Consider the following 19,286-nt stretch of genomic DNA (forward strand, 5'->3'; position numbering starts at 1 on the left):
CCAACAACCCGATGCCCATAAGGTCCTTCGCCTATACCGGCATCTTCTCCTGGGCTTTTTCTGGGTGCTGGTCTTGTGCTGGCGCAGGATGGCGTCACTCCATGCATGCACAGAAGTTACTCATCCAAGCACACTAGGACATTGCTGGACATGTGCACTGAGCTGCGAATGCGCAGCCCAGTTTACATTCTCTAAGAGATTGCAAACAACTAGGTGAGTTTATTTTATCGCAGAACAGACATTGGGGTTGATTTACGAAAACTGGAGAATGCTAAATCTGTTACAGCTCTGCAAAGAAACCAGTCAGCTTTGAGGTTTTGTCAAAGTTTAAGGCCTGGTTCACACTTATGCATTTTTATTCCTCTTTACATTTTGCAGAATTGCACTACAGAACGTGTTCCATAGGAAACCATGTTTAGGCCTGGTTCACACCTATACATTTTTTACTGCATTTTCAGAAACACTCTACAGTCCATTTAACATGGTTTTCTATGGGTCGCGTTCACATCTGTGCATTTTATGGAAAGGACCAGGGACTTTGTTTAGTTTTTGGTTCCATAGACTCCAATGGATCAAAAAGCTGTATTGAAAAACGCAAAATGCTCCTGGAAAATGCAAACTGCAACTAAACGAACTGTAGTGCAAATCTGAAAAATGCAAAAAGCACTGAGGCCTGGTTCACACCTATGCATTTCTAGCACGTTTTCAGTTTTGCAGAAACACACTACAGTCTATATAATATGATTTTCTATGGATGTAGTTCACATCTGTGCATTTTATGGAAAGGGCCAGGGACTTTTTTTCTGTTTTTTGGTTCAATAGACTTCAATGGATCAAAAACGTGTATTGAAAAACGGAACATGCACCTGCAATATGCAAACTGCAACCTGCATAGGTGTCTCGTACACACGGTCGGACTTTCCGAGAAAAAAAGTCAGACGGGCTTTTTTTTTCTCGGAAAGTCCGGCCGTGTGTAGCCTCCATTGGACTTTTTTGGTCGGAAGTCCGACGGACCTTAGGCCTCGTACACACGACCGAGTTTCTCGGCAAAAACCAGCAAGAAACTTGCTGGGAGATATTTTTTTGCAGAGGAAACCGGTCGTGTGTACATTTTCGTCGAGGAAACTGTCGAGAAACTCGACGAGCCAAAAAGAGAGCATGTTCTCAATTTCCTTGACGGGAATGGAGAAAATTGGCTTGTCGAGTTTCTCAACGGCTTCACAAGGAACTATGTTCCTCGGTCGTGTGTACAAGGCCTTAGATAGAGAACCTGTTTTCTAAGTCCGACGGACTCACAGAGGACTTTTGCATGGTCAAGAGGCATAACCGAACAAGCTGAAGTTAGAAGCTGATTGGCTACCATGCACAGCTATACCTGATTTTGCACTCTCCAGTTTTAGTAAATCAACCACCATTGCATCTTTTCTGCACCAAAGAGCCTGCCTGCTCACATTTTTTTCAACTTTAGTTCCACCTCAATAATAATTGAATGGATTGTTTAGGTTTAAAGGACATTGTACAATCAGGTTGTATAGTGGATAGTCAGCTTTAGATGAGGTAGGTGCTCATAAGACATAGTGTAAGTAAATCTACAATTTATAGCACAAATATTGTATGGTCAGGTTGTAACTTGATAAGGAGAAATGGAAAATCACAATTTTTTTTTCTTACTGTAAACAAGCACTGATTTCCCTTTAAGAAGCCATGTGTAAAGTCGTTACGTTGAGCCGAGTGCGGCGCGTCCCAGTCGGTGGGCCCTTGTTTATCAGTGTGAGCTGCTGGGCTCTGGGGACGGTGTCTCTGCAGACACAGGGGGAGGGGGAGCAGTGCTGCACATGCTGCTGTCCCCTGCTCCTCGGATGGGAAGTTTCTTTTGTTGCCTGGGAGGGGACAAGTGTGTGTTTCATACAAAGAGCAGTTGAAAGCAGAAGGGATCCGCTGTGGAGTCTTCATTATAATTTAACTGTAGATGGAGAGGATAGAAGGTTATGTTAATAGATCTCAGGGAGTTGGAGGGAGCTTTGTTTGAAATGAACATGAGTTGCTCTCAGCGATTGTTGGATATACACTTCTTGGTCGATAAATTGTTTGGATTGCGAATGACGAGTTTGCTGCTAGAATAAAAGTGTTGATTAAGTTGTACAAGCTTTCTTCGTTCAAAGACTACATGTGATGTTAGGATCTTTTTTTAGTGAAGTTGGTAGGCAATTTTACCAAAGGATTAGTTAAAAAAAAAAAAAAAGCATGAAAAACGTGGTATCAAATAGAACAATAGATGGACAAGCACATCCTTATCTACCATGTAATAACCAATATGGCCACTATCTACAAACGAATCAGTGGTGACTGTAGTTTAACACAAAGTCCCCGACGAGGCCACAATTTTAAGTTGGAATTATAACTTGAAATGGAATAGAGCAGGTTTCACAAACTGGTCTCCCTCCAGCTGTTGCGGAACTACAAGTCCCACGAGGCATTGCAAGGCTGACAGTTACAAGCATGACTCCCACAGGCAGAGGGATGATGGAGTTGTAGTTCCGCAACAGCTGGAGAGCCGCCAGTTTATGACACCTGGTCTACTTTATTTCAAGTTATAATTCCAACTCAAAATTTTGGCCTGGCCAGGGACATGGGTTAAACTACAATCACCACTGATTAATTTGTAGATAGTGGGCATATTGGTTATATTTGAGACCCCTGGAGTAAAGGCATACCCCATTTTTAAGTACACAATGGGGTTTATTTACTATCACTGGAAAATGCTAAATCAGGCTCACTTCTGCATAGAAACCAATGAGCTTCTAACCCCAGCTTGTTCAATTAAGCCTGGCAATAAAACCTGGAAGCTCGTTGGTTTCTATATAGTAGTGAGCCTGATTTTGCACTTTCCAGCGATAGTAAATAGACCTCATTGTGTATTTAAAAGTGGGGTATGCCTGTAGAGCAGGGATATGCAATTAGCGGACCTCCAGCTGTTGCAAAACTACAAGTCCCATCGTGCCTCTGGGTGTCATGCTCGTGGCTGTCAGAGTCTTGCTATGCCTCATGGGATTTGTAGTTCTGCAACAGCTGGAGGTCCGCTAATTGCATATCACTGCTGTAGAGGGTTCTTTATGTTTAGAGCAGTAAAAATGTGGAGAGAAAACTCCCTTCCCCCAGATAGTGATAACAGCTAGAAGTGTTGACAAATTCAAAAAACTTTCTACAGGGGTATAGGTAGCCATAGAAGACTGAAATTGCAGCACTCACACACACATTATGGGGGGGGGGATTTACTAAAACTGAAGCAAACAAAATCTGGAGCAATCAGCTTCTAACTTCAGCTTGTTCAGTTAAGCACTGAAAATGAAAGGTAGAAGCTGATTGGCTGCCGTGCACAGCTGCTCCAGCCATAGATAGATAGTATTTAGAACGAAAATTGTTAGGAAAACTCTTCTGAACATTTGTTTTTCTTTTGAAACATTTTTTTTGCTTTTAATATTTGATTTGGTAGTCAATGGACTACACTTCGAAATTTGCTCATTCGAGAAAAGTTTTCCATCCTGCTCCTTTGAATGTTCCCATCGCTGCGTTTGAAGAGGAATATCGATTTGACCCATTTATGAATAGAAAATGAGAAAACTTTCTTAGAACCTTCTTTTTCTAAGAATTTTTCATTTGAAACAACCCATCTATGGGCAGCTTTATTAAATTCCCTTTTGTATGATAAACCCTTAACTAGTTCTTGGATGATAGGATATTTTTCTACGGGACCTGTGTCTGTTTCCAGCCACGTCTATTATGTAACTAGGTGGTTGATTTACTAAAGGCAAATCGCTGTTCACTTTGCAAGTGAAGTTGTAATTTCTCCTTAGCTTGGTAAGTGTGCAAAAAATACCAAATCACATGCCATGGACCGTTTAAAAAAAAAAAAAAAACAGCATTTGATTGGATGATGCCTGTCAGAGATTCACCCTGTTCATTAAGCTGTGGGGAAAATTATTTTGCAAACTGAACAGTCGATTTGCGTTTAGTAAATCAACACTTATGTTACAAAAAAAGTAAAAGCAAGCGCCTTTTAGTCTTCTCAGTGTGGTCTCGATAATGTAACCTGTAGAGCTGTCTATGAATACTGATTTTCAGAGATTTATTATTATACAGGATTTAACCACTTCATTACTGGGCACTTAAACCCCCTTCCTGCCCAGACCAATTTTCAGCTTTCAGCGATGACACATTTTGAATGACAATTGCGCGGTCATTCAACACTGTACCCAAATTATATTTTTATCAGCTTTATTTTGGTGTTATTTGATCATCTCTGCGTTTTTTATTTTTTGCGCTATAAACAAAAAAAGACAGAACATTTTGAAAAAAAAACCACAATATTTTTTACTTTTTGTTATAATAATATCCCAATTTTTTTTTTTTTTTTAATATTTTTTTTCCTCGGTTTAGGCCGATACATATTCTTCTACATATTTTTGTTAAAAAAAAATCGCAATAAGCGTATATTGATTGGTTTGCGCAAACGTTATAGCGCCTACAAAATAGGGGATAGATTTATGATTTATTTTTTTATTTTTTACTAGTAATGGCGGCAATCTGCGATTTTTTTTTTTTTTTTGTCAGGCCTGCGATATTGCGGCGGACATATCGGACACTTTTGACACAATTTTGGGACCATTCACATTTTATACAGCGATCAGTGCTATAAATATGCACGGATTACTGTATAAATGTGACTGGCAGGGAAGGGGTTTACACTAGGGGGTGAGGAAGGGGTTAAATGTATTCCCTGGGTGTGTTCTAACTGTGTGTTGAGGGGGACTGACTGGGGGAGGTGACCGATCTGTGTCCCTATGTACAAGGGACACAGATCGGTCTCTCTCCCTGACAGGACGTGGAGCTCTGTGCTTACACACAGAGCTCCACGTCCCTGCTGTCACCGCCGATCGCGGGGCACCAGGCGGACATCGCAGCCGCCAGGCACGCGCATCGGCATCTCAGCGATGCGCCGGGCACAGTGTTTCCCCGCTGCGCGCCCCCAGTGGCGCGCGCGGGGAATGCACATAAAACGACGTCCAGGGACATCCACCCGGCAGTTGAGAGCCGCGCTGTGGACGTCTTTTGTCTATAGCGCAGCTCTCAAGTGGTTAAATAGTGCCAACAGTTTGCGCAGCGCTTTACAACACCAGGGAAGACGGTAAAGTTTCATTACAATTCAATACAGAAGGGATCAGAGGGCCCTGCTCCTTAGAGCTTACAATCTAGACATTTAGTAAAGACGGACCATTGAAAGCTGTATTCTGCGATTTAAAAAAAGGGCAATAGAGTGTTAGATGAGTCTCAATGTGCAAAGCGTGTAGTTGGCCATTGGTGACTTTCTGCCATTGTGTGAACAACATATTTGTGTAAGCGTACCCATCTGGGAATAAAGACTTCAAAAATATATATTTTTTTCCTGTAATGGATTCTTATACTGTCTGTCTCCGTCTGTCCTTTTCTTGGGCTACTGAATGCTACAGGTGTCTGTGTCATTTCCCTGTAACAATAGTGACTTCTGTTTAGTGATGTGAAATTGGTGCATTCCCTCCTGCTCAGAGCTGCAGTTTTCTCAGTTAATAGCATCTTCCTGGCCTTTGCTGAAATAGCACAAAGGAATGTCATGACAAGGGGGTATTGTTGGGATATTCTATCTCCTGTTTTGATTTCTCTCCCTTGATGCCCAGGAGCACAAACATTCCCTGGTTTAAGTCTGCTCTGGGAGGTGCGCATACTCCCCTGCCAAACCTGACCCTTGGATCGCTTCTGTCATACCAGGAGGCCTCAACGTCCCGTAGAAAAATATCCTATCATCCGAGAACTAGTTAAGGGTTTACCATTCCATCGCCTCTACTTCTTGGGCCTCGTACACACGACCGAGTTTCTCGGCAAAAACCTGCAAGAAACTTGCTGGGATTTTTTTTTTGCAGAGGAAACCGGTCGTGTGTACATTTTTAGACGAGGAAACTGTCGAGAAACTCGACGAGCCAAAAAGAGAGCAAGTTCTCTTTTTCCTCGACGGGAATGGAGAAACTTGCCTTGTCGAGTTCCTCGACAGCCTAACAAGGAACTTGACGAGGAAAACGATGTGTTTCGCCCGTCAAGTTCCTCGGTCGTGTGTACGAGGGTTTAGGCCATAATTGTTGGATTGAACAATACTGCCTGCCATACAGGGATTTTTTTTTTCTAAAACAGGGACGTACCAGTAACTGAAAATAACTGTCACTTTTTTCTGATTTAATCAATTTTTATTGCAGAAATAGTATTAAAACATACAAGAATGTCAAAGCACCCACGCAGGGGCTACAACTGGCGCATAAGAGACAAATAGGACACAACATAAACAGAGGAGGGAAACCAGGTTTGTTAGCTTTGTACATATTTACAAAGCTAAGGCACCAGGATGAAATTCTTTTTAGCTTTCCAAAAAAAGTGGCAGTTATTTTTTTCAATGAGAGCTGAAAATTACAGTCACATGGCTAAAATAAGGATCAGTATTCTTGTATTGATTTGAGCTTATTATGACAAATCATTTTTGGAAAATTTTTGACAAAAAAAAATGATATTTACATATAATATTGACGTATTAAAATGTTTTATTCTGCTTTGGTCACGGATTAGTAGCAGTTAGGTTCAGGATTGGTTAGGAAGCCCGCTTTCTGTTTTTATTATACATATGAATTTTTGGATTTAAGAATTTTTTGAAGTTGGATCAATTATGCTACACAGGTCAAGTGCTATAAGAAATGTTTAGGTCGAATGTAGGTACTCGATCTCCTAAAACAGTGCACATGGCGCTATGGCCCTCACTGGCTTTCCACATACCTGTATGTCTTTTCTTGAGCAATAAATTGTGAAACGAGTGGTACTCCTCTAGTGTATGTTTACAGTTGTCATGGTAACTTTTCAGATCATTACTGTGCAGCTACATTGACATAGGATCAGCTTTAGATGTTTTCTTAACTCGAAAAAGTGATTGCTCATCTGGCTCCATTAGGGATCCCTTATGGTTCCTAACATTTAGTTACTTTTGGTACTGTTTGAACTTAAAAGCACATTGATATGTAGAATGTAATTATTAACACTCCAGCGCAATAAAAGTGCATATAACACTTTAGTATTTTATTTGTTTAGAAAACATTAGTGTATTTTATCATACATTGTCTACTGAAATATGTCCTAGTCCTGTGTATCATTAGTGCTTGTGAGATTTTTAAATATATATATATATATATGTATATTTATTATATTTACAGGATTTTCTGCAGCATTTTATTTTATTTTTATTTTTTACTTTTACAGCAATCACATTTTTAGCACTTCAATATATGATCCTTATATTACAGTTTGAGCCATATAAGGCACAAAGTTGTAAACCTAAAGCTCTGTTCACACCTAGGCGTTTTTTTGGGGCGTTTTTCTGCTCTAAGCCTCAGCTCTAAAAACGCCCCAACAAGTCAAATCGCATTCATTTCAATGGCCCCTGTTCACATCTGAAGCCTCGTACACACGACCGAGAAACTCGACGGGCGAAACACATCGTTTTGCTCGTCGAGTTCCTTGTTAGGCTGTTGAGGATCTCGGCGAGCCAAATTTCCCCATTCCCGTCGAGGAAAAAGAAGACATTCTCTCTTTTTGGCTCGACGAGATCCTCAACAGTTTCCTCGTTGAAAAGTGTACACACGACCGGTTTCCTCGGCAAAAAAAAAATACCAGCAAGTTTCTTGCTGGTTTTTGCAGAGAAACTCGGTCGTGTGTACGAGGCCTGAGCATTCTGTCTCCCAAAGCAAAACACTGGTCGTTTAAAAGCATTTTTTAGTTTTTTTTGGGGCAAATTACAGGCGTTTTAATTCTTTTACATTGGTGACCTTTTGAACTTAAAAGTGTCTGTACAAAACGCCTGTATAATAGCAACACCTAGATGTAAACAGGGTCTTATGGCCTGTACACGCAATCCGAATATCGGATGAAAACTGTCGTCCGAGGAAGAATCGTACGATTTTCGGATCGTGTCTACACTACTTTCGAGAGCCGATCACGACAGTTCATCCGATATTTATTATTTAATCGGACAAGCACGCAATTTTTTCTCGTGCGATACCAGATCGTACGATTTTCATGTAGTCAGTATTGTTGTCGTCCGGAAATACAATACAAATACATTACAACACATGACATCACTTCCAATTTTTTTTTTCTGTCGTACGGGAATTTTCATGACTTTAGTAACTTATTCAATTTCTATTAAGCGAAAAAAAATTCTATGATATTCGGATCATGTGTACGGGACAGAAAGTGACTATGTTGCCCATACAAATTAAGATTTTTCCCTTTTGCGTTCAAAAATGCCCTAGAAAAATTACAACTGTGATCTTCGGTTACCATGGACAACACAAACTCTGCACACATTTTTTTTTATCTTATGGCTGTTTTTATTGTTTACACTGTTTTGTGTATACTGTTGATTTTTTTTTTTTTTTTTAGCACTTATTTTTTTTAATGTGTGTTAATCAAGGCTGTGATTTCTAGGATCTTAATACACCGTAGCCTGTCGTGGTGCTGTTTTTTGTTGTCGCTCTTGAAGTTTCAGGGCCAAGTTCTGGGACTTCAATGCTAGGTTTTGTTCCAGTTTGTATATTTCATTTCTCACACTATAACACTCTTTTGTATTTGCCTGCATTATCACTCTGGAGGTCTGCCCTCCCGTTCTTTGTGCGATGTTCCCGGGCGTGCAAATCTTTTACGTTACTCACTAGAGTTTATGATTTTTTTTGTCTTTAAACCGTTCCTTAGGTTGTAGTTATTTTTTTGTGTAGAACTCTTTTGTTCAGTTGTATTTTTTTTTTTTTCTCACATCTGTCCACAGATTTGAAATATTTGTAATATGTTTTTGTTTTTTTTCAGATTGATCCTAAAGTAGCATTTCCTCGCAGAGCTCAACCCAAGGTAAGGAGTCTAAGCGAAAGAAGCGGCCTATTGTAGTTGAAGGGACTACAAGTCCCACCATGCCCTCCACGTGCTTGCAGTTTGCGTACAGCTACAGGTTTCCCAAGTTTGTTTTTTAAGTGGTGTTTGTTAAGCGAGCAAACATGTTTGCTCTTAAATATTCCTGCACACGTTTTATTATAGAGGTAGTCGTGCCAAGCAGTTAAAGCAGCAGGGAGAGGAGATGGGAGGGAGATGTAACTATTGGAAAGCAATCGGCTTAAGTCCAGTAACTAGCAGGTGGATCAGAATTGGGTCCTGCAAACACTGGCAGAATTGGGTTAATTCCCTTAAGTAGTTTGTTGACAGACGGTATCTTGGTGTCAGAGCCAGGAAGCTTAGCGCCAGGGTAATTAGGGGCAGCTGGGAGACCCTCAAACCAAGGCTCGTTTTATTTATTGCTGTGATTGCTTTTGTCAGTTTTTTTTTTTTTTGTGAACTATTGCCTTTGTAAAATCTCATACAGTACTCATTTTACTGTTCTGCAAGCATCAGCATAATACCTTTCAACGCACTACGCAGCCTCCTGGTGAAACAACGAAAAAATAATCCCTTATGTCATGTGCGGGAACAACACCTGTGTTCTTGTCTGCATTGTAGTCTCCTGGTCAGTGTGTGCTTCAGTCATGTCACCTGATTACTTATTTAATTATTACAGATGGTGACAAGGACAAAGAAGATTTTCGTGGGCGGTCTCTCTGTGAATACAACTGTCGAAGATGTAAAACAATATTTTGAGCAGTTTGGAAAGGTGAGTGTGTGCGGTTTTTAAGGTGTGGCCGATATAGTTACGAGCGTGGTAATAATAGCTTACGCTGCGAGCCCACTACTGACTTTAGATGAAAGCTCCAGACTTAAAAAGGGGTGGGGGGGAGGGGTTAACTAAAACTGGAGCAGCTGTACGTAGTAACCAATCAGTTACTAACTTCAGCTTGTTCAATTCAAGCTTTGACAGTTCAAAGTCGCACCCTACTGCGACTCAGGTCAAGGTTCCTGCGCTTTTTTTTGCAATTTCATTGCCTGTTAAATAAAGTCGCAAGCCGCAATGAAATGGCACATTAAAATCGCACAGATCAGTGGCTTTGAAACTGCGCTGAAGGAGCGCGATTTCAAAAACGCGCTGGTGTGAACCAGAGCTAAAACCTAGAAGCTGATTGGTTACTGCACCAGATTCTGTGTGCGCCAGCTTTAGTAAATCTCCCCCCAAAGTGACACTAAACTGCCTAAAAAAAAAAAAAAAAAGTATGTATTATTAACTCAAAAATCGTACTAATGTAAACCAGGGCTAAAAGCTAAAAGCTGATTGGTTACTAGGGCTGCACCAGATGCTGTGTGCACCAGTTTTATTAAATCTCCCACAAAGTGACACTAAACCGTCTTGAAAAAATAAAAATAAAGTATGTATTGTTAACTCAAAAATCGACCGGGGCTAAAAGCTGATTGGTTACTAGGGCTGCACCAGATTCTGTGTGCACCAGTTTTAGTAAATCTCCCCCAAAGTGACACTAAACTGGCTTATAAAAATCCTCCAAATTCCATTTTATTCAACTTTCTGTTTGAGGGTAGCTATTTATTTATTTCAGGTACTTATATAGTGCCGGAAATTTTTTCGCAGCGCTTTAAATATATTAAACATCCACATCAGTTCCTGCCCTTGAGGAGCATAACATTTAAAGTCCCCAACTCCACATTCTTACATGCGCAAAGGGCCAATTTAGACAACAGCCAATTAACTCACCAGCATGTCTTTGGAGTGTGGGAGGAAACTGGAGTACCCAGAGGAAATCCACACAGGCACAGGGAGAACATGCAAACTCCCGGCAGGTAGTGCCGTGGTTGAGATTTGAACTGACGACCCTAGTGCTAGCTAGGCGAAAGTGCTAACCACGTAACCACTGTGCTACTATCGCTCGCCATTCTCCCACTGTTTGAAGGAACGTAAGCTCGCTCCTAGAATACTAACTATGGAGTTTGTAATTATGATACAGGATTTATATAGCGCAAACAGTTTGCACAGTACAATGTAGAGTTGGGATAGTACAAATTACATCACAGTTTAAAACAGGAGGCGCAGGAGCGCCCTGCCCCTGGAGCTTACAATCTAAAGATGTGCAGAGCCATAACTAATGTTCCAAAGAAACAGAAGTGTTTGGGAGGAAAAGGAGAGGATCGGGAGCTCACAGAAGACATAACAAGGAGGCAGAAAAATGCAGCAAGAAACGATTTAATGAAAAATAGATAACAAGGCCTAGAAGTGATGGATGTGTGTTTTTTTTTTTTTTTTTTGGGAGAATAAGGATATTGTTTAGTGTCACTTTAAGTTGCTGGGGACCTGTGGTCTCCATGACAGCTGGTAAAGCATTCTCACCCACGTCAATGGCCAGCACGTGGGGAGGTTTCAACAGTAGAATGCAGGTGGGGGGGGGGGGGGGGGGGGGTTGCTTGAACACAAGAATAATAGATGTTTCAGCTCTTTTATTGTGCTGGGTATATTTGCTTTGATGTGCAGATTATTAGATGAGCCAAACATATTAAAACAAGGATAATCAGATTAATACAAAGTATGACAGCCCCCCCCTCTTCCCGAGTCCCATCCGTAAACACCTGAGGATGACCCTGCCACGTCATAAACCCATGACAGTCACTGACGAACAAGCCCTTGCTATAAGGTGATTAGATCGCCATTTAATTAGGAGTTTGGAGAGATCTCTGGATGCCTCGGATTTCTCTGCCATCGGCAGCAGATTATCTAGCACAGTACACTGAGTGGGGGGAGGATTTATGCGCGGTGCATAGATGACCTAAGCACACTGTGTTGCAGAAAGCCCCCCCCTGTGGACAGCAGGTCACCTGCACATTCATGCGTTGAAAATAAACCTTTTTCTCTTGTTTGTCGATGATTTTATTCATTCACTTTTTTTTTTTGGGGTGGGGGGGCTTTTCTTTGTTTCTCTCTTCCTAGCACTCTGTCCTTCACTTGTGTTTCACACTCTCTCCCCCTGATATCTGGTGGGGCCCTCTCCCCTCCCCCCATCTTTTCAGTTGCACACAAAAGCTTTTGCCTCTTTCCCTCTCCCCTGCGGCTCAGGACATACTAAGCTGCAGTCATAGTAACAGGACAGGACTCCCAGAGCCGCTCAATCTCCAGAGAACCAAACGGTTTTGTTTGAAAAGGCAAGAAACTGTTTGACCTGATGAGTAAATAAATATCCCATAGATCTTGCAGGCTGAAACTAGCGGGACACACAGGGAGCCTGTGATTGGCCAGCTCTCCCTGCACTCCTACCCTTGCCCCCCTCCCTGTCATCTCTGGGCACCTCATGCATTTGAATGCCTCCCCCCCCCTTCAATCTGGAGTCACAATGTGGCCCCTTTTTTCTCTTTACTCCCTATTCTTTAAACTGCGGCGGGTCACACCCCCCTCCTTGTTTTCCTGCACTCTTTTCCCCTTTCATTTTCAGTATTCAACATTATTTTAGTTTAGAAGTACTTTTAGCATGTTGTTTTTGTTGTTTTTGCATCCCCAGCGTTAGATCAATCATGATATTATGCTATTTAAATAAAAAATAAATAAAAAAAAATGTATTTTTTTTTTTTAAGTGCCTGATTGACCGCATTCTCTTTGCATTTTTCATACAGGTTGATGATGCCATGCTAATGTTTGATAAAACAACAAACAGGCACAGAGGTAGGTATTGCGCGTGCGTGTGTGTGTGTTAGTGTGTGTGCCCACGTCAGTGCTCTCAGAAATGTGGCTCCACAGATCTGCTTTGTGTGATTTGATAATCCTCTTTGCGGAGGGTTTTTGTGTGTGTAAAAATGCAAGTTTCTGGTGATGAGTGTTCAGCATGTGGTCAGTGCAGAGCCTTGCTGCAGATCTGGACACAGCTCCATTGTTCTCTCCCTTCCTGACACAGAATACCTGTCCATCCTCCCTCTGCTCCCTGCAGCTGTTCTTCATAAGTGACTCACTTGTGTGACTTTCACAGCACACAATTATATATGGCGTATAGACACGTCAACCTGACCCATTTTACCCGGGTGATGTTTATCTACCTTGGAACACTGCACTGAAATATGTTCATTGATCGAATCTGTTCTTCTGTAAAATTTGATATGAAAGCCTTTTAATATACAATAAGGATGTCGACGCTAATAAATCCTGGCGCAGTGAAAGCTTTGCCTAGAATGGATCAGATTGACTTGAATGTGTAGGAACATTTTTAGGTAACTTTAAGGTAAATACAAATAAAAGAAGACTTTTCTTTTTGCAGCTTTAGAGTGAAAATTGTACTTTAATTGTTGAAAACACATTTAAATATATATATATATATATATATATATATATATATATATATATATATATGTACCCCGTAATTATAAAACAATAGCAATAGAGATCCAAAACAATTTAAAAAGTGAATGTATAAAAGCCTCTGGGTTTTTGATAGAGAGACAGAGTACAGCAGGATCTGTTTACTTTCAGTCCTTCTCTCTCAGATTGAAACTTCATAGAGATTTTCCGCTTGGTCCTTCCTTTTTTTGAACTTATACAGGACGTATACACACCTCCCAAAATTTTGAGATGGGAATGAGGGACACCTACTCGAAAACATATGTAGTCATAGGACATGCCTCCTGCCACACCCCCTTAAAGGAGAAGTAACCGAAAAAAGGTTAATTAAATCCACAAGGGCTTTTTTTTACTACTACTATTCCTTTATATTGGCTTTAAAAAAATTAAATGCAGCAGTTTAGAAATTGGATAAAAGATTTAGCACTGGGAAACCCTTTTTGAAAGATAAAAAGTGATTTTCATATACAACCATATAGATCAGACCAAAATGAGGGGGAAAGAGGGACGGAGGGACATTGCTTCAAATCAGGGACAGTCCCTTGAAATCAGAGACAGTTGGGAGCTATGCGTATACTATTCTGCTATATGGTTATTGCAGGGTCCAAGGGATGCCCCATTATTCTTGGGAATCTCCCTTGAACCCTCTGGCCCTTACGGCCTCTGGACCATGCCTATCTGTTGCTGTTATATCCACTCTTAGGCCGCGTACACACGATCGGTCAAAACCGATGAAAACGGACTGAAGGACCGTTTCATCGGTCCAAACCAATAGTGTGTGGGCCCCATCGGTCAGTTATCCTTCGGTCAAAAAAAAGAGAACTTGCTTTAAAATTGAACCGATGGACGCCTAACCGATAGGTCAAAAACGATCGTCAGTATGCAAAAGCATCGGCCAAAAGGCCGCGCATGCTCAGAATCAATTCGACGCATGCTTGGAATGCTTCGTTTTTTTCAGCACGTCGTGTGTTTTACGTCACCGCATTCTGACACGATCGTTTTTTTTGACCGATGGTGTGTAGGCACATCAGACCATCAGTCAGCTTCATCGGTTAACCGATGAAACAGTCCTTCAGTCCGTTTTCATCGGTTATGACCAATCGTGTGTACGCGGCCTTAGGAGTTTTTTTTTTAGATATTCTGTCTCTTCTTCTAAACTGACAGCTCCGGGCAGAGCTGCTGTACTAACCATGCAAGGTTAGTTCAGCGATTTCCTCCGCGGAGCTGTTGTGTTCTGACAAGGGGGCGGCTCCCCTGCCAGAACACTCCGTATAGCGTTCTCCGACATTGGCTGAGAGCGCTGATCAGAAGTTGCCTGGCTGCTGGTTTTCCAGCATGCACGTCCGGACAGACCGACATACATATGGGCCGATTGTCGGACGTTTTTTTTTCCCGGCTCTTGTCTTCTGACATTTGCCCCCCCATGTGTACGGGGCTTAACCCTTGTTACAATTGTCCAAGCTAGCCCCTGCATAGGTGGAACTTTTGAATGTTATCTTCTTTTAATAACTAAATAAAAACAATTTAAACAAAAACTTCATAGAGATCAGTCTTGACAGTCAAGCAAAGGGGAGTCATCACTCTGGTCCATTCACTTGTGTGTAAACTTCAGCTTGCGCTATTGTGTGTTGTAAACAATAGGCTTATTCAGCAAAGCAGATAAGGGTAATATGAAAAAACGTGTCTAAGAAATAGCCTAGAGCTCCACCTGCTGGATGCAATTAAGAGTATTAAAGATTTATGTTTACATATAAAAAAAAATATGTTAAAATTATTATTTTTTAATGGTAGGCTATAGTTCTACTGTAATGTAAATGTGTTTTTTATACAGAACAAAACTGAGAAAAGCAACAGAAATCTACAAACTTGTAGGAATAATACTAAAAAGTTTCATACGTAAACATTATAATATCTGTAATGTATTCTCATATAAGCTTGCACAGCTCACCTTGCACTATACTCCCATTAATTTATCCTATTTTTGTTGTAGCCATATAATCAGTTCTTGCATGCCTTGATTCTCTCAAAGTACCGTATCAAAGTGGCATGTCCCAGTGCTAAGTAGTGTCTGCACTTTGGGAACACATTCAAAAGCATGGTTTTGGAGCTCCTCAAACTCACTTGTTAATATCAATAGACCCCAACAGGGCAGGGGACACTACTGCTTCTTTTGCATTTTGGTTTACCTTGGTTTGTGTGAACCCAGCTTATCCTATTCAAGCATGTTCCCCACCCAGTTTTTTTATTCAGTTGGGGTCAATAGGGAAGCCTCTGAAATGCAATAGAAACAGAGTACATACATTTCATATGCATATGCAAAGTTTTTACTACCTTTTCAAAAGTAATTGACAATAGCCTTATTAGTGAATACACAATCTAAAGCCGGTAAAAGCATTTAATTCATCTTAATTGCTGCCTATATACATTTCTTATGTTACCATAATGCATGCGCTAAGGATGCTTTCTTTCCCAATACCATAGAAGGTTAATTGTCACAGGCTGTATTAAGGCTCAATAGGAAGGTCATCTGTATGTTAAAGTGTAGGTTCCCTTAAATGCATGCTTTAAAAGTAAGAACTCATGGATCCTCATCTATAAGCATTACCATACAAAAATGACTGTTATAAAGCACATATGTGCAATACAAATGTACATTGCGCTTAGCTTGCTCCCTGGGCGTCAAAGCAGGTGGAGCACCCCAGTAAGCAGAAAGTCCAATCTGTGACCAGCCTCTTCTCCAATCACAGCAGCATTATGCAGAGAGACTACTGCAGTAAAGACACAGGCTCCACACAGCCTGAATTTCATGAATTATTTATAAGATGTAGGCACAGTGTAAAGTAAACACTTGTTCTTGTTCTAATATGTTCTTGTTAAAAAATAGGCACCATATAAGAGCCTATAATATTGGCAGTTGATAAAAACCCAATAGTCCAATTCTACTTTTGGCCATAAATTGGAAGAGTTATTATCACATCACCAGTGGTGGCTTTTTTGGGGGGCAGCAATCACCCCCCGACAACTAACCCCATCTAGGTGGTGGTCGAGTTTGCAGACTCCTACGGGCAGCGTGCGGGTTGCAGGCATCAACTCCTGTGTTCTTTCCTCCTCGGCAGCGGGCAGGTTGCAGGCACCAGCTCCTGTGTCCTCTCCTCCTCGGCTTCAGTGGCAGGCAGCGCAGCTCCTGTGTCATCTCCTCGGCAGCGGGTGGGTTGCGGGCAGCAGCTCCTGTGTCCTCTCCTCCTCAGCTTTGGTGGCTTTCGTCATGCGGCTCCTCCCTTCTCCACCTAGGCATCCAGTAGAATCACCTGTACTTTTAGTCAATCAAGTGACGGGTCTCAAGACCCGCTTCCTGGTTAGGATCAGTGTGGCGATAGCAAATATTCATTCACCATTTTTGGACAACGTGCTTCAAAAAAACACACATTGGAATCCATGAGTTCAGCACCCTGTATGTAGTTTGGATGGGGGGGGCGCCCATGTGCCCCTAATGGTCGGGCCGCCACTGCATATCACCCTATGATCATCAAAATCTCCAAACCATCTGCTTGTTTGCACCCTGACTTTAACATTATTTTAAAATGGCAAAGGGAGTGCTTTATAGCTATTGCTATAAGGCAAAACTATACTACTCCCCTGACCTGCTGCAGTACTGTAATCTGTATTTATTGAGTTATTTCCGCCTCTGACTCAGCTTCTAGTAGAGTATCGGATTAGTTGTTAATGGCCCTTTGTAAACTGGAGTACAGTTACATAATTGCATATGGCCAATGACAGCTTTTCACTGACTTCATGACCGTGGGCTTTACTGTGATGCAGTCTGGCTGTAAAAGTGTTTTCCCATAAAAATTTGCCCAACGATATGCATTATTTTTCTTATACAGGAGATTTAATATTGTGCAAAGGACTAGGCACTAGGCACTGCACATAATCAACCAAAGCGGTTCAGGCAATGACAGAGGTGACATAACAATGCTACAATTTTATTCTGGCTTTATTCACCTTCTGCAGAATGATTATTTAGTCCCTCAGGCCCCAATCAAATCCCATTGGGAGGTAGTCCTGAGGTTGTACACTGTTACTAGCCTAGGTGGTTGTCATGGCAGGGCAAAGAGGGTAGCCCTAAGGGAAGGAGTCTTGTTGTCTGTTGGTCACTGAACAGGGTAAGCACAGAGATAATCATTACTGGTAGTTTTGCTGTATAGATCGATAGGTATTTTTTGCCCAACTTACAATATGATTTTAGAAGGGCTAAATCATATCTCATGGCAGAACTGTTGAAGACAGTACATTTTATATGAGGTCACAGTACATTTTATATGAGGTCACAGTACATTGGCATTACCTACATCTGTTTTGACAAATATTAAATACTTCCCAGATAATACATAATTATTGTCAATACCTTTCAAATATAATTGATCCCCAAGGGCTATGGAACACCAGACTTCAGCCAGTAGTATTTGAGTAGATTGTTATTTAAAAATGAAATATGTACTATGAATGTGGTTGAGCAGAAAGGATAAATCGCTTTGGTTAGATGGTCATGGCTCCCTTGGGACTCCAAGCCATGAAAAATCATTGTCTTGTCTATCTAGGTCATTTAGAACAGCCTCTCAACACGTATTCATGTTTTTACCACCCTTCTAAACTGTGCAATGGTGGCCAGAAAAGGTAATACATATTATACATGCATTATGTTTTACCCCCTTTGGCAGCCATTGTGCAGTTTAGGTGGGTAGTCAGGGGAGCTGCAAAAAAACATGGATAAAAACATGGATTTTTTTCCACCCACGGCCTCTGTGTGAATGAGGCCATACCGTAAGTTTCTGTACTAGCTCCTCATGTGCATTTTTATTAAAAATATATTTACCTCCATGCTTCACTATCTTTCCTGACATTACCAAGGTTGATAATAAATAAAATATGCAACCGTATAGGCCAGGGGTCTACAAACCTTCCAAACAAAGGGCCTGTTTACTGTCCTTTGGACTTTAGGGGGGCTGGAATGTGGTTAACCGGGCGGTAGAAAATGTCCTGAGCCCATCATCAGTCAGAGTAAACATGGCCTCAGTGTTGGTGGTCAGCAGGAGTAGTGCCCCATCATTGGTATTAGTGGGAGAAATGGTGCCCCATTGTTGGTGATAGTGGGAGAAATAGTGTCTCATATCATTGGAGGAATAGTGTCCCAAGGGCCAGATGAAGACTGGCCATATCCCGCCCTCGGGCCGCAGTTTGGAGACCCCTGGTATAGGACAATGCTCCTTGTGTAGCGCACGAAACGCACATGCAAATATTTATATTCTCACCTACCTTTGCCAGCCAGTATGTTCTCACCAAGTTGACCGCTTCCTTTTGTTTTTAAATTACTATGGCTAAATTCCACTTTTCTTTTTATTTAATTGCAGGGTTTGGCTTTGTTACCTTCGAAGGAGAAGATATTGTGGAAAAAGTCTGTGAAATCCACTTCCATGAGATCAACAATAAGATGGTAAGCAAAAAAATCCAAGTGTATGAATAGGTAGGGGTAAAAAAAAAAAACATTTGTAAGACAAGTGTCACAAGCATTCGTCCCGGCTGCACCAATTTTCCCCGAATTTTCTCTAATGCTATGACTTTGTATGATCCTCGGCGCCATCTAGTGGTCAGAATCCAGTATATTTCTCTAAAATACCTCAATCAGAAAATATGCAACATTTTGGTCACTAGATGGAGGCAGTGATCATAGAAAGTCATAGAACTAGAGAAAATACAGGGTAAATTTGTGCAAGCTTTCCCAGTTATTTGTGATATTTGTCCATTAGACTGTAAATAATGGATTGAGCTAGAGAACCACCTCTGGAATAGACTTTTTATGAGGGTAGATATAGAATTTGGATAAGGTTTTCTAGGCGATCAACCTCTTTCTCCAATAACATAAAAA

General features: G+C 41.2%; 1 protein-coding gene across 13 annotated transcripts in view; it reads left to right on the plus strand.

Moving 5' to 3' along the window:
* The window catches only part of MSI1 (musashi RNA binding protein 1), a 56,045-nt gene that overhangs the window by 8,840 nt on the left and 27,919 nt on the right, over positions 1-19,286 (plus strand). For all 13 annotated transcript variants that reach the window (XM_040350289.1, XM_040350322.1, XM_040350232.1 and 10 more), the window contains 4 exons: positions 8,929-8,970; positions 9,668-9,760; positions 12,649-12,697; positions 18,772-18,854. In XM_040350289.1, coding sequence (XP_040206223.1) covers positions 8,929-8,970; positions 9,668-9,760; positions 12,649-12,697; positions 18,772-18,854 — 267 coding nt within the window. The remainder of the gene's footprint in view (positions 1-8,928; positions 8,971-9,667; positions 9,761-12,648; positions 12,698-18,771; positions 18,855-19,286) is intronic.

Source organism: Rana temporaria, chromosome 1 (genome assembly GCF_905171775.1).
Source record: "Rana temporaria chromosome 1, aRanTem1.1, whole genome shotgun sequence".
Taxonomy (NCBI): domain Eukaryota; kingdom Metazoa; phylum Chordata; class Amphibia; order Anura; family Ranidae; genus Rana; species Rana temporaria.